The 13,815-nt window shown below is 46.5% G+C and overlaps 2 protein-coding genes across 3 annotated transcripts; one reads left to right on the top strand and one right to left on the bottom strand.

The window, feature by feature from the left end:
• Positions 1–811: 811 nt before the first annotated feature.
• Grip (Glutamate receptor interacting protein) lies at positions 812–4,429 on the top strand. Of its 2 annotated transcripts, none has more exons than XM_011138022.2 (5): positions 812–1,918; positions 2,080–2,603; positions 2,710–3,029; positions 3,303–3,515; positions 3,875–4,429. In XM_011138022.2, the coding sequence occupies exons 1-5, from the start codon at positions 1,396–1,398 to the stop codon at positions 4,194–4,196; spliced, it is 1,902 nt and encodes a 633-aa protein (XP_011136324.1). In that variant the 5' UTR covers positions 812–1,395; the 3' UTR covers positions 4,197–4,429. The 2 variants fall into 2 exon arrangements, with proteins under 2 accessions (XP_011136324.1, XP_011136323.1); XM_011138021.2 differs by having other exon boundaries at positions 3,291–3,515.
• Positions 4,430–5,199: 770 nt separating this feature from the next.
• Positions 5,200–9,887, bottom strand: LOC105181327 (solute carrier family 35 member E1 homolog). Its single transcript, XM_011138023.3, has 3 exons — positions 9,291–9,887; positions 7,805–8,013; positions 5,200–7,427 (listed from the first exon to the last, which is right to left on the bottom strand). The coding sequence occupies exons 1-3, from the start codon at positions 9,616–9,618 to the stop codon at positions 6,915–6,917; spliced, it is 1,050 nt and encodes a 349-aa protein (XP_011136325.1). The 5' UTR covers positions 9,619–9,887; the 3' UTR covers positions 5,200–6,914.
• Between the last annotated feature and the right edge of the window lie 3,928 nt (positions 9,888–13,815).

The raw sequence follows: 13,815 nt of genomic DNA, 5'->3' as shown, positions 1-13,815 counted from the left end.
ACTTGCTGGGGCTCATGACGTATCTCGACTGAACTTGACGCTTTCGCGATAGATTCGCGGATATAGAATATTCGCGAAGTGTCTGAGACATGCGACATTTACTCCAACGCAGTGTGCATTTTTCTGTATGCACAGACGGAGGCAGAGAGAGAGAGAGAGAGAGAGAGAGAGAGAGAGAGAGAGAGAGAGAGAGAGAGAGAGAGAGAGAGAAGGAGAAAGGAAAACAGAGACAGCGATCAATATCGCCGAGACGATGGGTTCGACGCGGCACGCCCGCGGCGGCCGATCCGAGCGGAAACCGAACTCGGTCAGAGCGCGCACTCGCCGGACTCTTCCACGGCGCTTGATCGTTCGGGGACCAGCTAATTGGCAGGGCGATTTGACGAGAAGCACGGTCTTACTTGAGGAGGCGCGAGGCCGGCGAGTCGTCCGCCAGGGCCGCACGCGTCTGCGTGCGGTGCGTAGGCGCGGGTGTAGATCGTATTAATAGATCCGCTCGTCTGCGCGCCGATGCGGCCCTCGATCGAGGAGTTATTTTTGAGACGCATCGCGCGCGCGAGTCGTTACACAGTTCTGCGTCCTCAGTTCTGAGGAGTTTCGTCCAGCAAGAAGCGCGCTCCCGACTCGCCGGATCGCCACGGACAAAGACGACGCGCGACGACGGCCCTCGGCTGCTGTTTACCCCGCGAGCAAAAGGAATCGCCGCGGATTGTGCAAGACTTGCGATTGTCCAAGGCTCATAAGCGCGTGCATCGTCCTCTCTCTCTCTCTCTCTCTCTCTCTCTCTCTCTCTCTCTCTCTCTCTCTCTCTCTCTTTCTCTCTTTCTTCCTCTCTCTGTCTCTTCCTCGTCCTCGTTTCGCCGCGGCGGGACTCTGCCGATTAACTCCCGAGTGCGAGAGTGAGAGTGTGCGTCGGCCGCGGGAACAAGGAAGCGCCGTATGAATGTTCCTCTTGTGCGCGGGGTAGTCGATCTGGTGCCGCGGATATGCACGGCGTAACGTAGAGCGACCGCGGCTCGGTGACGCTGTGAGCGTCGTCGCATCGCTCTTGGCTAGCGCACGGTTGCTCTCTCGAGTCTCCGCGGCCGAACAACTCGGTAGGGACGGTGAAAAATCGTGAAGCTCGCAGCCGCTGCATCTAGGAAGTTACGAAACAAAGAGTCGAGGTGGACGACCGCGCGCGCGCGCGCGTGTGTGTGTGTGTGTGTGTGTGCGCGCACGTCGTCTTCCTCCTCGGGCAACGTTGATCCCGCCGGGATCATCAGAGGCGCGTGACACGAATCTCGCGCATCCACACGCACGCACGCACGCACGCACACACAGACGCGTGCGTGTACGCACACGCGACTCACAGGCGGCTCGCTGGGGGGCGAAAAACGGGAACCGACGACGAGGATGTTCAGCTCGTTGAGGCTGGCGACCATGCGCTCGCACAAGAGCCGCGCCAGACCGGGCAGCGTCGCCACGTCCGCGAGCTCGGACTCGACACGGGCGGAGGAGACGGCCGCGCAGTACCACCCGCATAGCTTCCTGCTGCTGGACGACCAGGACGCGAGCGCGATCGGCTCCTCGCCCTCCAGCGTCTCGTCCAAGGTCGCGCAAGTGCGAGTGGAGCGCGAGGCTGGCAGTCTCGGCGTGACCCTCCGCGGCGGAGTGTCCAGGGCGCTGGTGGTGACAGGGGTGAAGGCTGATGGTCCGGCTGCGAAGGAGGGCAGAGTCCGACCCGGTGATCGCTTGCTGGCGGTGGACGACACCGAGCTGCGGGGACTTACCTTGGCGGAGGCGCAGAGAGCGCTCCGGAGGAGCTCCGACGCGCCTGTCGCGTCCCTCACCATCGAGTACGACGTGGCCAACATGGAGGAAGCGCGCGCGGCCACTTCCGGCCCGCTGCTCGTCCAACTGGAGCGCGGCCTCTCAGGTATGGCTGGTCCCTTGGACCCTCTCGCTCACTTCTCTCCCGATCTGTCCAGTCTCTGTTGTCGGGAATGAACTTATCTAAAAGACAAGATGAAGAACAGACAGACGTTAATGTCATGCGACAGCGCGCAGGTTTGGTGTTGTAATCTGAGGTGTGTACAGGTGAGCTGGGATTAACCGTGCGGGAGACTCCAAGCGGCGTCTACATCGAGAGCCTGCGCCCGGCGAGCACGGCCGACCGTTGCGGCGCCCTGCAGTCCGGAGATCGTCTGCTGGCGGTGGACGACACGCCTGTCCAAGACGCGGTGACCGCTGCCAAGCTGCTGCGGAACAATTCGGAGAGCTGTCGCATCGCCAGGCTGCAGATACTGCCGCGTGCGCCGAGCGCATCGGCGAGAACGGTGAAGAGGCGAGCGCAGCCGCAGGCGCAGCAGAGCTCCAGCCAGACGCTGCAGATGAAGGAGAGCTTGACGGTGGTCCTGCGGCCGGATCACAGGGGCTTCGGGCTGGCGCTCAAACCGGCGGAGGATCGCGTCAACTACGTGGTGAGTCTGCTAGAAGCGGGCGGCCCTGCGGAGCGCAGCGGCGTCCTCTTGCCCGGTGACAAGGCTGTCGCGATCAACCGCAGGATGCTGCGCGATCTGCAGCCGACGGAAGTGACCAACGTGCTGGAGACCTCGCAGATGGTAAGAGGCTCCATCCTACCTCTCGCCAGACGTAAGATGATGTGTCTTCCTCTGAATTACCGTGTCCTCTATGTTCTTCTTTTTCTTCTTCTTCTTCGGCATATAGATCGAGTTGGTGATAGAGTACAAAGTGGGCGGCCCGGTGGTACCAAGCTCCGGGGTGTTCACGGTGAGAGTGGCGAGGCCACTCGGCGGCCAACCTGACTTGGGTCTCACGGTGAACGAGGATCTGGTGATTACGGAGGTCCGACGGGGCTCGCTCGCTTATAGGACGGGCAGCCTGGCACCCGGCGACAGGTTGCTCGCCATCGACGGGCAAAAACTGGACCCCGGCGACCTGCGGCAAGCCGCGCAGTTGCTGCATCGACCTGGCAGCTCGGTCGTTGCGTTGACCGTTAGGAAGCCAGATCCTAACCCGGAAACAAGGTACGCGGCAAGAACATGTTCTGCGGAAAGATGATCGTTTTAGTGTGTCAGATTAGTTTTAATCAATTCACGGCCAGAGTCCCGTTTATGAAGCGCTTCTTCTTTATATTGAACGAAGATTCATTTTCGATCAAAATTATTGTGATGTTAATCTGGAACCTCTAAAGGTCTCCAAACGATTGAGTCCTTCAACTGAGAACGTGAACGAAACAATTACGGCTTTGGTAGCCGCGTATCGGTGCGAAAGGGGGAATTTTGCAGGGATTATTGCAGGGAGTCCAGCGTAGGAAGCGACACGGTTCAGCCGCAATTCTCCAGCGGTGCGTTGCGCTCGGCCAGGGAGAGTCTACCCAGCGTGGACAGCGCGGTGGACTCCTGGGGCGAATTGGGAGAGAACAGCGGCACCGTGCCGGAGATACTGAGACTTTGGGACACCGCGTCCGTTGATAGCGGCCAGCTGGATCTGTCGATGCCATCTTACCCGGGGTAACGATCATTTAGTCGACAATAATTCGCAACAATCGACAACTACGTTTGCATAATAGCCAAAAATCGACTCAACCTAGTCTACGTTTACCTATCCAGCGTGAGAGCGACTTGATCATTCTCAATGTTCCAATCACTAATTTTTTGTTGTATAATTGCTCATACGACATGAGCCATCACGGTTGCGACACCGTGGTAAATGTGTCGAATCAATCTTATAATGTTCACCTAAACATAGACCAAGCGACGTTATTGGATCGGTTTTAGCTTTGGTCAGTTTATTCGATAACAATAATTCGCATTACACGTCCAATACCGCTTCTCTTTCTCTCTCTCTCTCTTCCACATTTATAACTCAGGCCGCAGGAGCGCAACGGTTCCGACAACAGGGCTCAGCAGATAGTGCACGTGTCGCTACACAAGGACCCGGTCTACGAGGACTTCGGCTTCTCGGTGTCGGACGGCTTGTACGAGCGTGGCGTTTACATAAACCGCTTGCGGCCCGGCGGGCCCTGCGACGGCGTTCTACGGCCGTACGACAGGATCCTCCGTGTCAACGAAGCCAGCACGGAGGACTGCGACTGCTGCTTGGCCGTGCCGCTGATCGCAGCAGCCGGGCCGCGTCTGGACCTGACGGTAGCGCGGCCCCTGTCGCCACAGAACATCGTGAAGACCCTGTAGGTCGGCGAGCGCGACGCAGCCGTGCGAACGCCGCGCGACTCGCGTCTGTCCTCGGCTCGAGAAAGCTCCGAGCGAGGACTGCGTGTCGTCGCTGCTCGCGGAAAGCGGTGTTCACAGCTCGACGTTACACTCAACACCGTCTGAAGTTCACTCTAAAACGCTGAGTCGTGAGTGCTGTCGCTACCGTGCGGGATGGATCCTGAGACTCCAACTCCAGTCGCGAGCTATGAATACCGCTCGCAGAGCTCGCGGCTGCAGTCTCTCACTTACTCAATGAACGTCGATAGCATGGGTCGAACTTCAGCGAACGCTCTCGATATATTTTTGTACACACGTGTATTTTATTTATAAAAATAAATGTATAGAGATTGGTTTTTTAGCTAGAACACACGCTCTCTCTTGCACACGAGTCTTCTCACTCTCACACTCATACGCCACGACGCAGCACGCACGCACGCACGCACGCACGCACGCATACAAGTCACGCATGGTCGCTCGATTCGACTCGCGAGCCGCACTCGTGTACAACGTCGGCACTTAAAACATATCTAAATGTTCATTTCTCTCTCTCTCTCTCTCTCTCTCTCTCTCTCTCTCTTTCTCTGTCTCTCGCAACGAGCTAACAATTCAGGAAGTACAAATCAAATCGGGACACCTGAGTCCGTAGTCTGTACACTAGGAAAAATGTATTGTTGCGTGGACCAAAATTTTGTTGTAACAACAAAACAATTTGGTTAAAATATGCCCAACAAAACTGTTTAGTTCCTGTAAACAAATATCTTGTTTGATTACGGTTTGTTCGTATAACGTAATACTTTTGTTATAGCAACCAAAAAGCTTTAACTGTATGAATTTTGTTAAAAATACTATAATTTTTTCTTAATATATAAAATCTAAATTTTAGTGCACAGAAAGACAAAATAATATCGATTGGGCATTATTTTAGTTTATGTAAGATGATATTTCGTTACTATGTAATTTTTATGGATAAAATAACTAAAATGCTTAATATTTCCATATGAAATCTAAAAACAAAAGCATTTGTGGTCCAGAAAACAAAGCGGAAAAATATATTTAGTTGAGACAACTAAATATTTTGTTATATAAAACAAGATATTTGGTATTGCTATTAAAAAATGCCTCGACTAAACAGTTTTGTTAGAGATACTAAATTTTTTTTCCCAGTGTAGGATGGCCGCGTAAATATCATCAATGCGCTTCGGGCTACATTCTCGCTTTCGCTAATTGGGACACTCGTTTCAACAGCAACTCATAAAACTGTTCGATCTTGACCCATTAAATAAGGGAGCGAACCGACAGGAGTCTGAAGCGCGCCGGTGTATCTGCGATAAACTGCACGAATGGCGGTATCAAAAGGTCGTTGAAGTCGCAACGAGCGTTCTGACCCGCTTCGTGTTGCTCGTCTTCGTTAATCTGTTTTGTTTCGTTTCTCCCGAAGGATCTGGAGAATTGACGAGCAACGCGTTGGACGAGCAACGCGCTTTGATAGATTTGTAAACGGCGAGGTGGCGTCGAGCGACATCGACGCCGAGCCGAGGTTGCGAAACGTCCGGATTCGTGGAAGGTGTACTTGCCGTTGCGCGGTCGACTCGATAATTTAGACAATATATAATGCAGCCGGCGAACAACACAGTGTGTCAATGCCGTATACAATCAACGAGTGTCGTTAAACATGTCGGATACACGGAAACGGTTCGAGCGCGAAAGAATTATCAATACTACCAATAATAGTAATAATCCGTCAATGACCAGCGCGATACGTCGAGGAATGTAGTCGGATCGCCGACTGGCTACTAATCACCGACTATAATGCTAATTGGGCCAGCAATCAGCTATGTCGCACACCGTAATGTTGAATCAGACCTTACCAGCAGGTACGGCTCTTCGCAGAAATATCATGATTAATTAAACTCAACCTCGCGATCGAATATGTATATATATATATATATATATATAAAAAAGGACCTCGAGTATTCTCTGAAGCGTGCGGCCATCATCGGTACGAAAATACAGAATGCAACTGTAGCGACGACGAGTCCTCTCGCGCGCCAAACTCGAAGGATGTAAATCACTTTTGCCCGTAACATTTACAAGTCGAATATACACACACACATATATAAATAATTCTATATAGCGCACCGAGCGAAAAGGTATCTAAAAAGTGAGAAATGTTTACTCCCAGTGGAGATTCACTGATAACGCATTTATCTGCGCTGATAACATATATTTCTACAAACGAGAAAACGCTTATTTCTTTCCAAAATGACAAAATGCCCGTTTTGTTCAATCCGTAAGCTTCTTCACGAAGACAAATGTTTATTCTGTCCAGTCGAGTGAGAAAATATACATTTTCTCTTAAACCCGTTGTTACCCTTCGTGACAGCAATCGCTTGTTCTACTTGTGAATAAAAGAATTTAGATTCAAGCAAGTTGATATGTTAGCGACATCCGCCCGACAGATAAGTCGTATTTTTCAGATACTTTTTCTCTCGGTGCGTCAGATTCATCCTCTATGAGCCTCTTCCTTGCGTCTGGCCAACTGAAACGTCTCGCAAAGAGTCACGGCGATGTCTCAGCTCTTTCGGAAATCGCGAATCCTCTGGCGAATCGCGAAGAGAAAGAGATCTCGGACTTCTCGACGACGTAACGAGAGAGAACTCACGTGAACATGTCAGAGACGGGAGTTAACAATTGAGACTAGACCGCGTATAATTGATGTTTCTTGTCGACGTATCCGTTCACCATGAAGGAATTGTTATTACCGTTGTGGAGCAGGCTATAATACTTGGGCAGGGTGGTGGCCCTTTCATTCTCCGCTCTCTGGTCGTACTTGGCCTTATTGTAACACAATACACCGAGTATCGCCATGGTCATGCCGAATATGTTCAGCCACGTGACCGGGTTGCCCAGAACGAACAGCGTCACCGCGATCACGGATATCCGCTTGCTCGCGCTGGCCACCGCGTACGTTAGAGGAGTCACGATGGACAACACGGAGAACGCAATTATGTTTTGCAACCAGTTCAGTATACCGTCTAAAAATAACAGTCCTACCGTGTGATAGTTCATCTCCACGGACGTCTTCGTCACCGGATCGTGCACTAAACTCTGCAAGTCGTACAGCAGCCAAAACGGCAGGAACATGAAGAGAGCCAGACGACCGAGTATGTGCAGTAGTCGCAGGTGATGCACCCCTGTGTCATGCAGCACCTGAAGATGAAGAGTCGCGTGTAACGTTCAGACACCTGATCCTCCTCGAGAGCCGGGAGGACGACGTGCTCGACTTCCACTCTCTCTCTCTCTCTCTCTCTCTCTCTCTTTCTCTCTCGTTGAAGACTTCTCAGTCGTCTCAGACAACACAAATTTTCTGAAAGATATTTCTAAAAGAAAGACGTTGCTTGAACATCTTGGAGACATTCTCTGAAGATTTGCGCTGTCTGGAAAGAGTTGTTTTTGCAGAGGCAGGAAAAGCTGGCGCGCTTTCGCGTATTTTGCAAGATTGTTGACACAACGAGAGAAACGAAGAGTGAAGGCACGGCCTGTCGACGGGAGCACAATCGATTCGCGGCTCGATCCTGCGTGAATACCTTCTTGGAGTAGATGTTCTGCAAGGAGAACGCCATGGTGGACAGTAACGCGCTTATCAGACCGACCATGTTGAAACTAAGTTCCGTGAGCGTGGCGATTGCGACACCTCCGACAATCGGTACCAGGCTCAGGTAGACCTTCCATGTCTGCTGTTCCCGCAGTATAATTCTCGACAGGATTACCGTGAAGAGGGGCATTGTAGCCTTCACTGGGACAGAGCCAAACTTCCGTTAATATATAAGGCCAAAATAGAAGCACGGGCGGTGCTCGTGCCGCGTGTATGACATGGAAAACTTCTCGACGTTCAATCTCGAAGACGAAAAAGGCACGAAAGAAGATCGGCGCGCTAAATTACTTCGTGACAAATTCATCCCGACAATCGACTCGTCACTCACCTAGTGAGAGATTTATCCTCCGCAGTGAACACCAATTAATATTCTAATTTTCTTTTCACCAACGAAAGCGTAATGAAGCAAGAGTACGAAGCAAAAATTGACTGATGACAAATTCGACTCGCTTCCTACTACTGGAAGTTGCTGTTTATCGGCTCTATTATTCTTATCTTCCGCGTCAGATTTTTCTCGGGCATTCGTCACGCACCACTTCCCGAATCGTCCAGCATGAGCGACGTATTTTAAACAGATTACGTTCACACACGCCATGTGACACCTTGCCGAGAGGCAACGGCGCGTAACTCGAGAATGGCGAGAATGTTATCGAGCGCGTCGCTATTCACGATCGAAGCTATCGTATTCTTCCTCGGCGTGTCTCGTCGTGAGAATGTTACCAACTCCGAACGACGTTCTATCCTCGATGAGAACCTCATGTCCTGGCCAAGTATCTATATGTCTGTTTCGTGCGACCTAACGATGATAACGTTTGTTGTTACATGTCGTTGCGTGGACTCACGTATCTCACGTTATTTAATAACTGTAACGCAACAATGTTTGTTGATACCGTCGCGATATAAAAATAACGGAGCGAGCGTACCGGTTGCGTGCGTTTCACCCGCGGACCTTACTTCTGGGAACGCACACGTGTCGCATTTTTGCGTGTCGAGCCTATGACATACTAAATAGCGGAGGAGACCGAGGATTCCGGATGCGAAGTCCTGCCTGATTAACTCGGGACTAAACCAACAATTAACTCGTCAGCTTCTCAGGTCCGTTCCTTTCAGCCGAACCAGATGCACTTTTCATCACCAGGATAAGACAAGAGTATGAAGTAACGTTGGAAGGGCAAGGTACAGGGAGTTCCTGTGCAGCATCGGTCGAGCTAAAACGAAAAGGCCTCCGCAGACAGCGACGTTACATCGACGTTGTAATTTCTCACTCAACAACGCGACTGTCATGTCACATATGCGTTATATTACTCACGTTGCTGAGCGGGAGATGGCAACACGTTGATGTGCTGTCACTCGCGACTAGTCTCCGATCCATCATCCTCGGCATCTCCAGCGTCTGATCTGACAGAGACTCTACATACCAGTATGAGCGTAGGAGACTGGCACCTTCCAGATGCTGACGTGGCTGAACACGCTCGCGAGAAACTTGCCCAGCGCCAAGGGCACGATCAGCCGCATGTAGTAGCTCCATGTGATGTTGGACGTGTACCTGCGGACACCCCACAGGTTGAAGAACGGCCCGGAGTAGATGGTGATCGAGGTTAGCTGCACCATCGTCACCGTGATCGGGTACGGGAACACCGACAGCAGCATCTTGCCGACGACGTTGCTGCTGCTGGATATCGCGTACCAGAGCACACACAGGAACAGCACCGTCACGACCTCGCGATTACTCCGTCTCTCGTCCATGATTGTCGCGTCGGCAGACGAGAGACGAAAGTGCTGTCAAAATTGCCAGCCCGGAGTGCTCCGCGCGGCCGCTTTTATCGCGCATGCACTGACGTGTTGGCTTGTGTGCTGTGTGTGTGTGTGTGTGTTGTGTGTGTGTGTGTGTGCCGTATGCGTGCGTGTGGTGGGATACGCGACCGGGGACGTGGTGTACGCAACACGACCGACGACGACAAGAATTCGCCCGCCGCGTCGGCTATTCTCCGACAGCGATCGCAAAGAGAAGGAGAAAACGAGAGAGAACGCGCGGAGCCAGGAACGCGAGCGTCGCACGTCGGCCACGAGGACAACTACGTGCACTTCCATCGGATGATTCATCGAGATAGCAGGCAGCCATGCTTCAGGCCCGAGGGGGCTTGGATTTTGGAAATGTTCATTTTTTACGAATCCATGCCAGACAGAAGAAGATTCGTGATCGCCCACTTGAACCGAACTTGAATTTGTTGCTCGTATTTGTCGAAGATTCACCGACGAGGTGATATTCTAGCCCTGGGTAAATTTTCGTATTGGCAGAGGGACCCCGAAGGGCCCGGCGGTCAATTCAAGAGAGACGGCAATATCGAAATGCTAGGCTGAAGGTAACACGAACATTTGTATCGTATTGTATTTCGATTACCATGACGATATAAATTACCGACGATAGAAGAATATCGAATTTTTTGTAAAAATCGTAAAAATGGCTAAGTTTGGCTTAATAATGGCTGAATAAAAACAAAACAGTAAACGGACAAAATCTATTCAATTTGTTAATAATCAAGTCTGCTGTTTATAAAATAGTTAGTTTTGCAATGTATTATTTCACTTTTGTGTACGACCAGAGAGGAAGCTGAGAGCCGCTAACCTTTTAAACAAAAAAGTAAAAAAAAGGCGCCAAGTACAAGCGCAACACGTATTGTGTTATTTTTAGAAGTATCAAACTCAAATTATTTTTTTTATTGTATATATGTGTACATAAGTTTTTACAAGTAAAACTTATAACTATAATAAAACTCTGCAACACTTTTCTACTGTACAGAAGTGTACTGTAAAGAAGTGATATATTAGAACAGTAGAGCCAACTGAGAAACCTAACATAACATAACTAAAACTTGTTTAATACATATATGACAGCATTTTTATTATAATAAAATGTTCTTGTAAATTCTCTTTATACATATACGATATAATGTTTTATTTAAGTTTATATAGTATCATAATAAATAAATTATAAACCTTCATTGTAGAATATATTATAATAAAAATGCTGTCATATGTGTATTAAACAAGTTTTAGTTCGATATAGTTTTTGGTGCAGCCGCGCCAAGATTTTTGTATTAAATATTTTTTATTGCATTGTTATAATAATTAATTTGTTACAATAACAAGTAAAATAACCATATAACTCAGTGTTCTAATAAATAATGGTAAATTTTACTTGTAAAAATTTATGTTATGGACATTTTTTGCAGCTAGGTTTTCTTGAATATTTTGAATAACATAACCTTTAAAAAGATATTTTTTTTAAATATTGGACATTATTAACAAACGTGTTAAATTTTTATAACACGATATCATTTTTACTTTTAAAAGTTTATGTACATATATATCTTACAAAAAAAATAATTTGATAAGTTTTACTTATAAAAACTTATGTTATGTACATAATATTTAAAAAAATATTCTTTTTAAATATTGGACACTATTAACAAACGTGTTAAATTTTTATAACACGATATAATTTTTACTTTTAAAAGTTTATGTACATATATTATAAAAACTTATGTTATGTACATAATATATATCTTAAAAAAGAAAATAATTTGAATTTGAGATTCCTAAAAATATTAAGTTAAGTATACAATAATCATATATATATATATATATGTTAGGTTCCTCAGTTGGCGCTACTGTTCTAATATATCACTTCTTTTGTACAATAGAAAAGTGTTGCAGAGTTTTATTATAGTTATAAGTTTTACTTGTAAAAACTTATGTACACATATATACAATAAAAAAAATAATTTGAGTTTGATACTTCTAAAAATAACACAATACGTGTTGCGCTTGTACTTGGCGCCTTTTTTTACCTTTTTGTTTAAAAGGGTAAGTTTTATATAATATTAAATATACGTACGTAATTTCACGTATAACGTGATTGACTTGGAGTACTCCGTGCCCACGCGTGTTATTCATAGCGACGTATTCATACTTTCCCTGATCTGTTACATCGGATTCAATAATCTGCAAGGCACCTGAAACATAAAATATGATATTCTCGAACAGCGTTCCTCTCAGGATTTTCTTGTCCAAAGAAAGATCAATGATGCGATCGCAGATCTCGTGTATGTCATGTCAATAGAGACAGTTTGAATTCGGCGTAATATGATTCTTGGAACAAACGTAAATAAGTATTGTGAAGTTTGAAGCGAGTCTCTCACAGGCATGCTTTGAAAACATGAGTTGTTTTCATTTTCAGCTAACGGACGACGCAGGCATCAACACTGATCGGCAAGGTCAGCGACTGGTGGGGGGTAACCGTGCCTACCCGACTGTTTGTTTTTGTACGCTTATATATGACTCCGTGATTGCGGAAAGGACATTGCGCCTCGGGCCGACGAACGACGCGCATACCGCGACGCAGTACAAGTGTCGGTAGTCGTATCGCGGTTAATACGCGTTTCTTTGTCCCCGAATCTTACTTGCGCGAGTGTTAGAGTTAGAATCAGTGTCGTCGCCAGTGCTACAATGGAGTATCCGGGGATGCTACGACGGAGACCAGAAGGAGGACGTCGGATCGAGAAGTCAGGATGGAGAGAGGACTCGGAGCGCGCCGAGAGACGTAGCCGAGGACAACGATACATCATGTATGATATTCGTGGTACCTTGAGTTATTATTATTACGCATTATTATTTTTCTGATTTTAACGGACCTTACTCGAAGTAAGGACATATCCGAGTCGAAATTAGATCAGCATTCATAGTTTATATTTTGAAAAATTATAAAATAGCTTGAGATTTGATTATTCCTCCGATTAACCTAATTTCACGTAACGTGAGTTCTACTTTTCTTTTCACATAAAATATGAATGTCTATTCAAGCAAGGTTGCTGAGACAAGCTAAGGTTTATCAATACAAATTTGTAATTATGTTCTCAATGAAAAATTGCACATAATTTATAAAACTATGAATAATGATCTTAGAATTTGATATAAATTTTACAAGTGTTGATTTTTATTCGTCTAATAATGCTCAGATTGCTGTTTTCGTTTAGAATCTGTTAGAATGTCCGTTTCTCATTCTTGTTTATCTTTCTTATTGTACCGAATCTGAATTAAAATCTCTATTAGTGAAACAGCATTATTAGACATAACCGTTGTCTTTTTGCAGCTTCAGCTCTTTTGAGAGCTACAATTCTCATCATTCTCAGTAGAAAAAAGAAAAGAAAAAAAAAAGAAGAAAAAAAGGAAAAAAGAACTTTAAGAATGATGAGAATAAAAAGCATTTTTCATCTCCCATTTCCTCTAATTCTTATATGATTATTTAATCCTTATATATTTATCTCACGCGCAGTTCTAACAAAGGCAGTTCTAGTTACGTTTTTATCTTTGTTCTCTTTCTTGCGCTGTTAAGCGAATATATAATCAAAATCAATAAAAATTTTTCATTTAAATTAAAAATATAAGGATTAAATACATATATATTATCGAAATAAACGAGTATTAAATAACTGCGGAATACGTCGCTGTTGAAGATACATCATGGGCGAGACTGCGAGAGTAGCCAGAGATATAACGTTCAGGTAGGACAAAGCTTGTTCACTATTGCGCATCTAAATATTCTGCATTGATTTTTCAAATTGGATGCAATTTGCAGGATCAATGTAGAATTAATATTTCGACTCGGAAAAGACTTTTTTTTTACCAAATCCTAACTTGTAGAAGTAAGTACCTGAAAAATGAGAACGAATTGTCATTGCACTTGGACAATCTTCTGACACTAATTTCTGGTATTGATCGATATTCGACTTTCGGTACTGATTTACTCTTTCATTCCTCTACAAGAAAAAAAAATTGATACGACTCGATCATTTATCCGCGTTAGTTTGATGAATAATTTAAATATTGATCGGCCTTCAATTTTCGGTACTGATTTATTCTCTCATTTCTTTATAAGACAAG

This window comes from Harpegnathos saltator, unplaced genomic scaffold (genome assembly GCF_003227715.2).
Source record: "Harpegnathos saltator strain DR-91 unplaced genomic scaffold, Hsal_v8.6 scaffold652, whole genome shotgun sequence".
NCBI classification, from domain to species: domain Eukaryota; kingdom Metazoa; phylum Arthropoda; class Insecta; order Hymenoptera; family Formicidae; genus Harpegnathos; species Harpegnathos saltator.
This window is presented reverse-complemented; position numbering and strand designations above follow the sequence as displayed.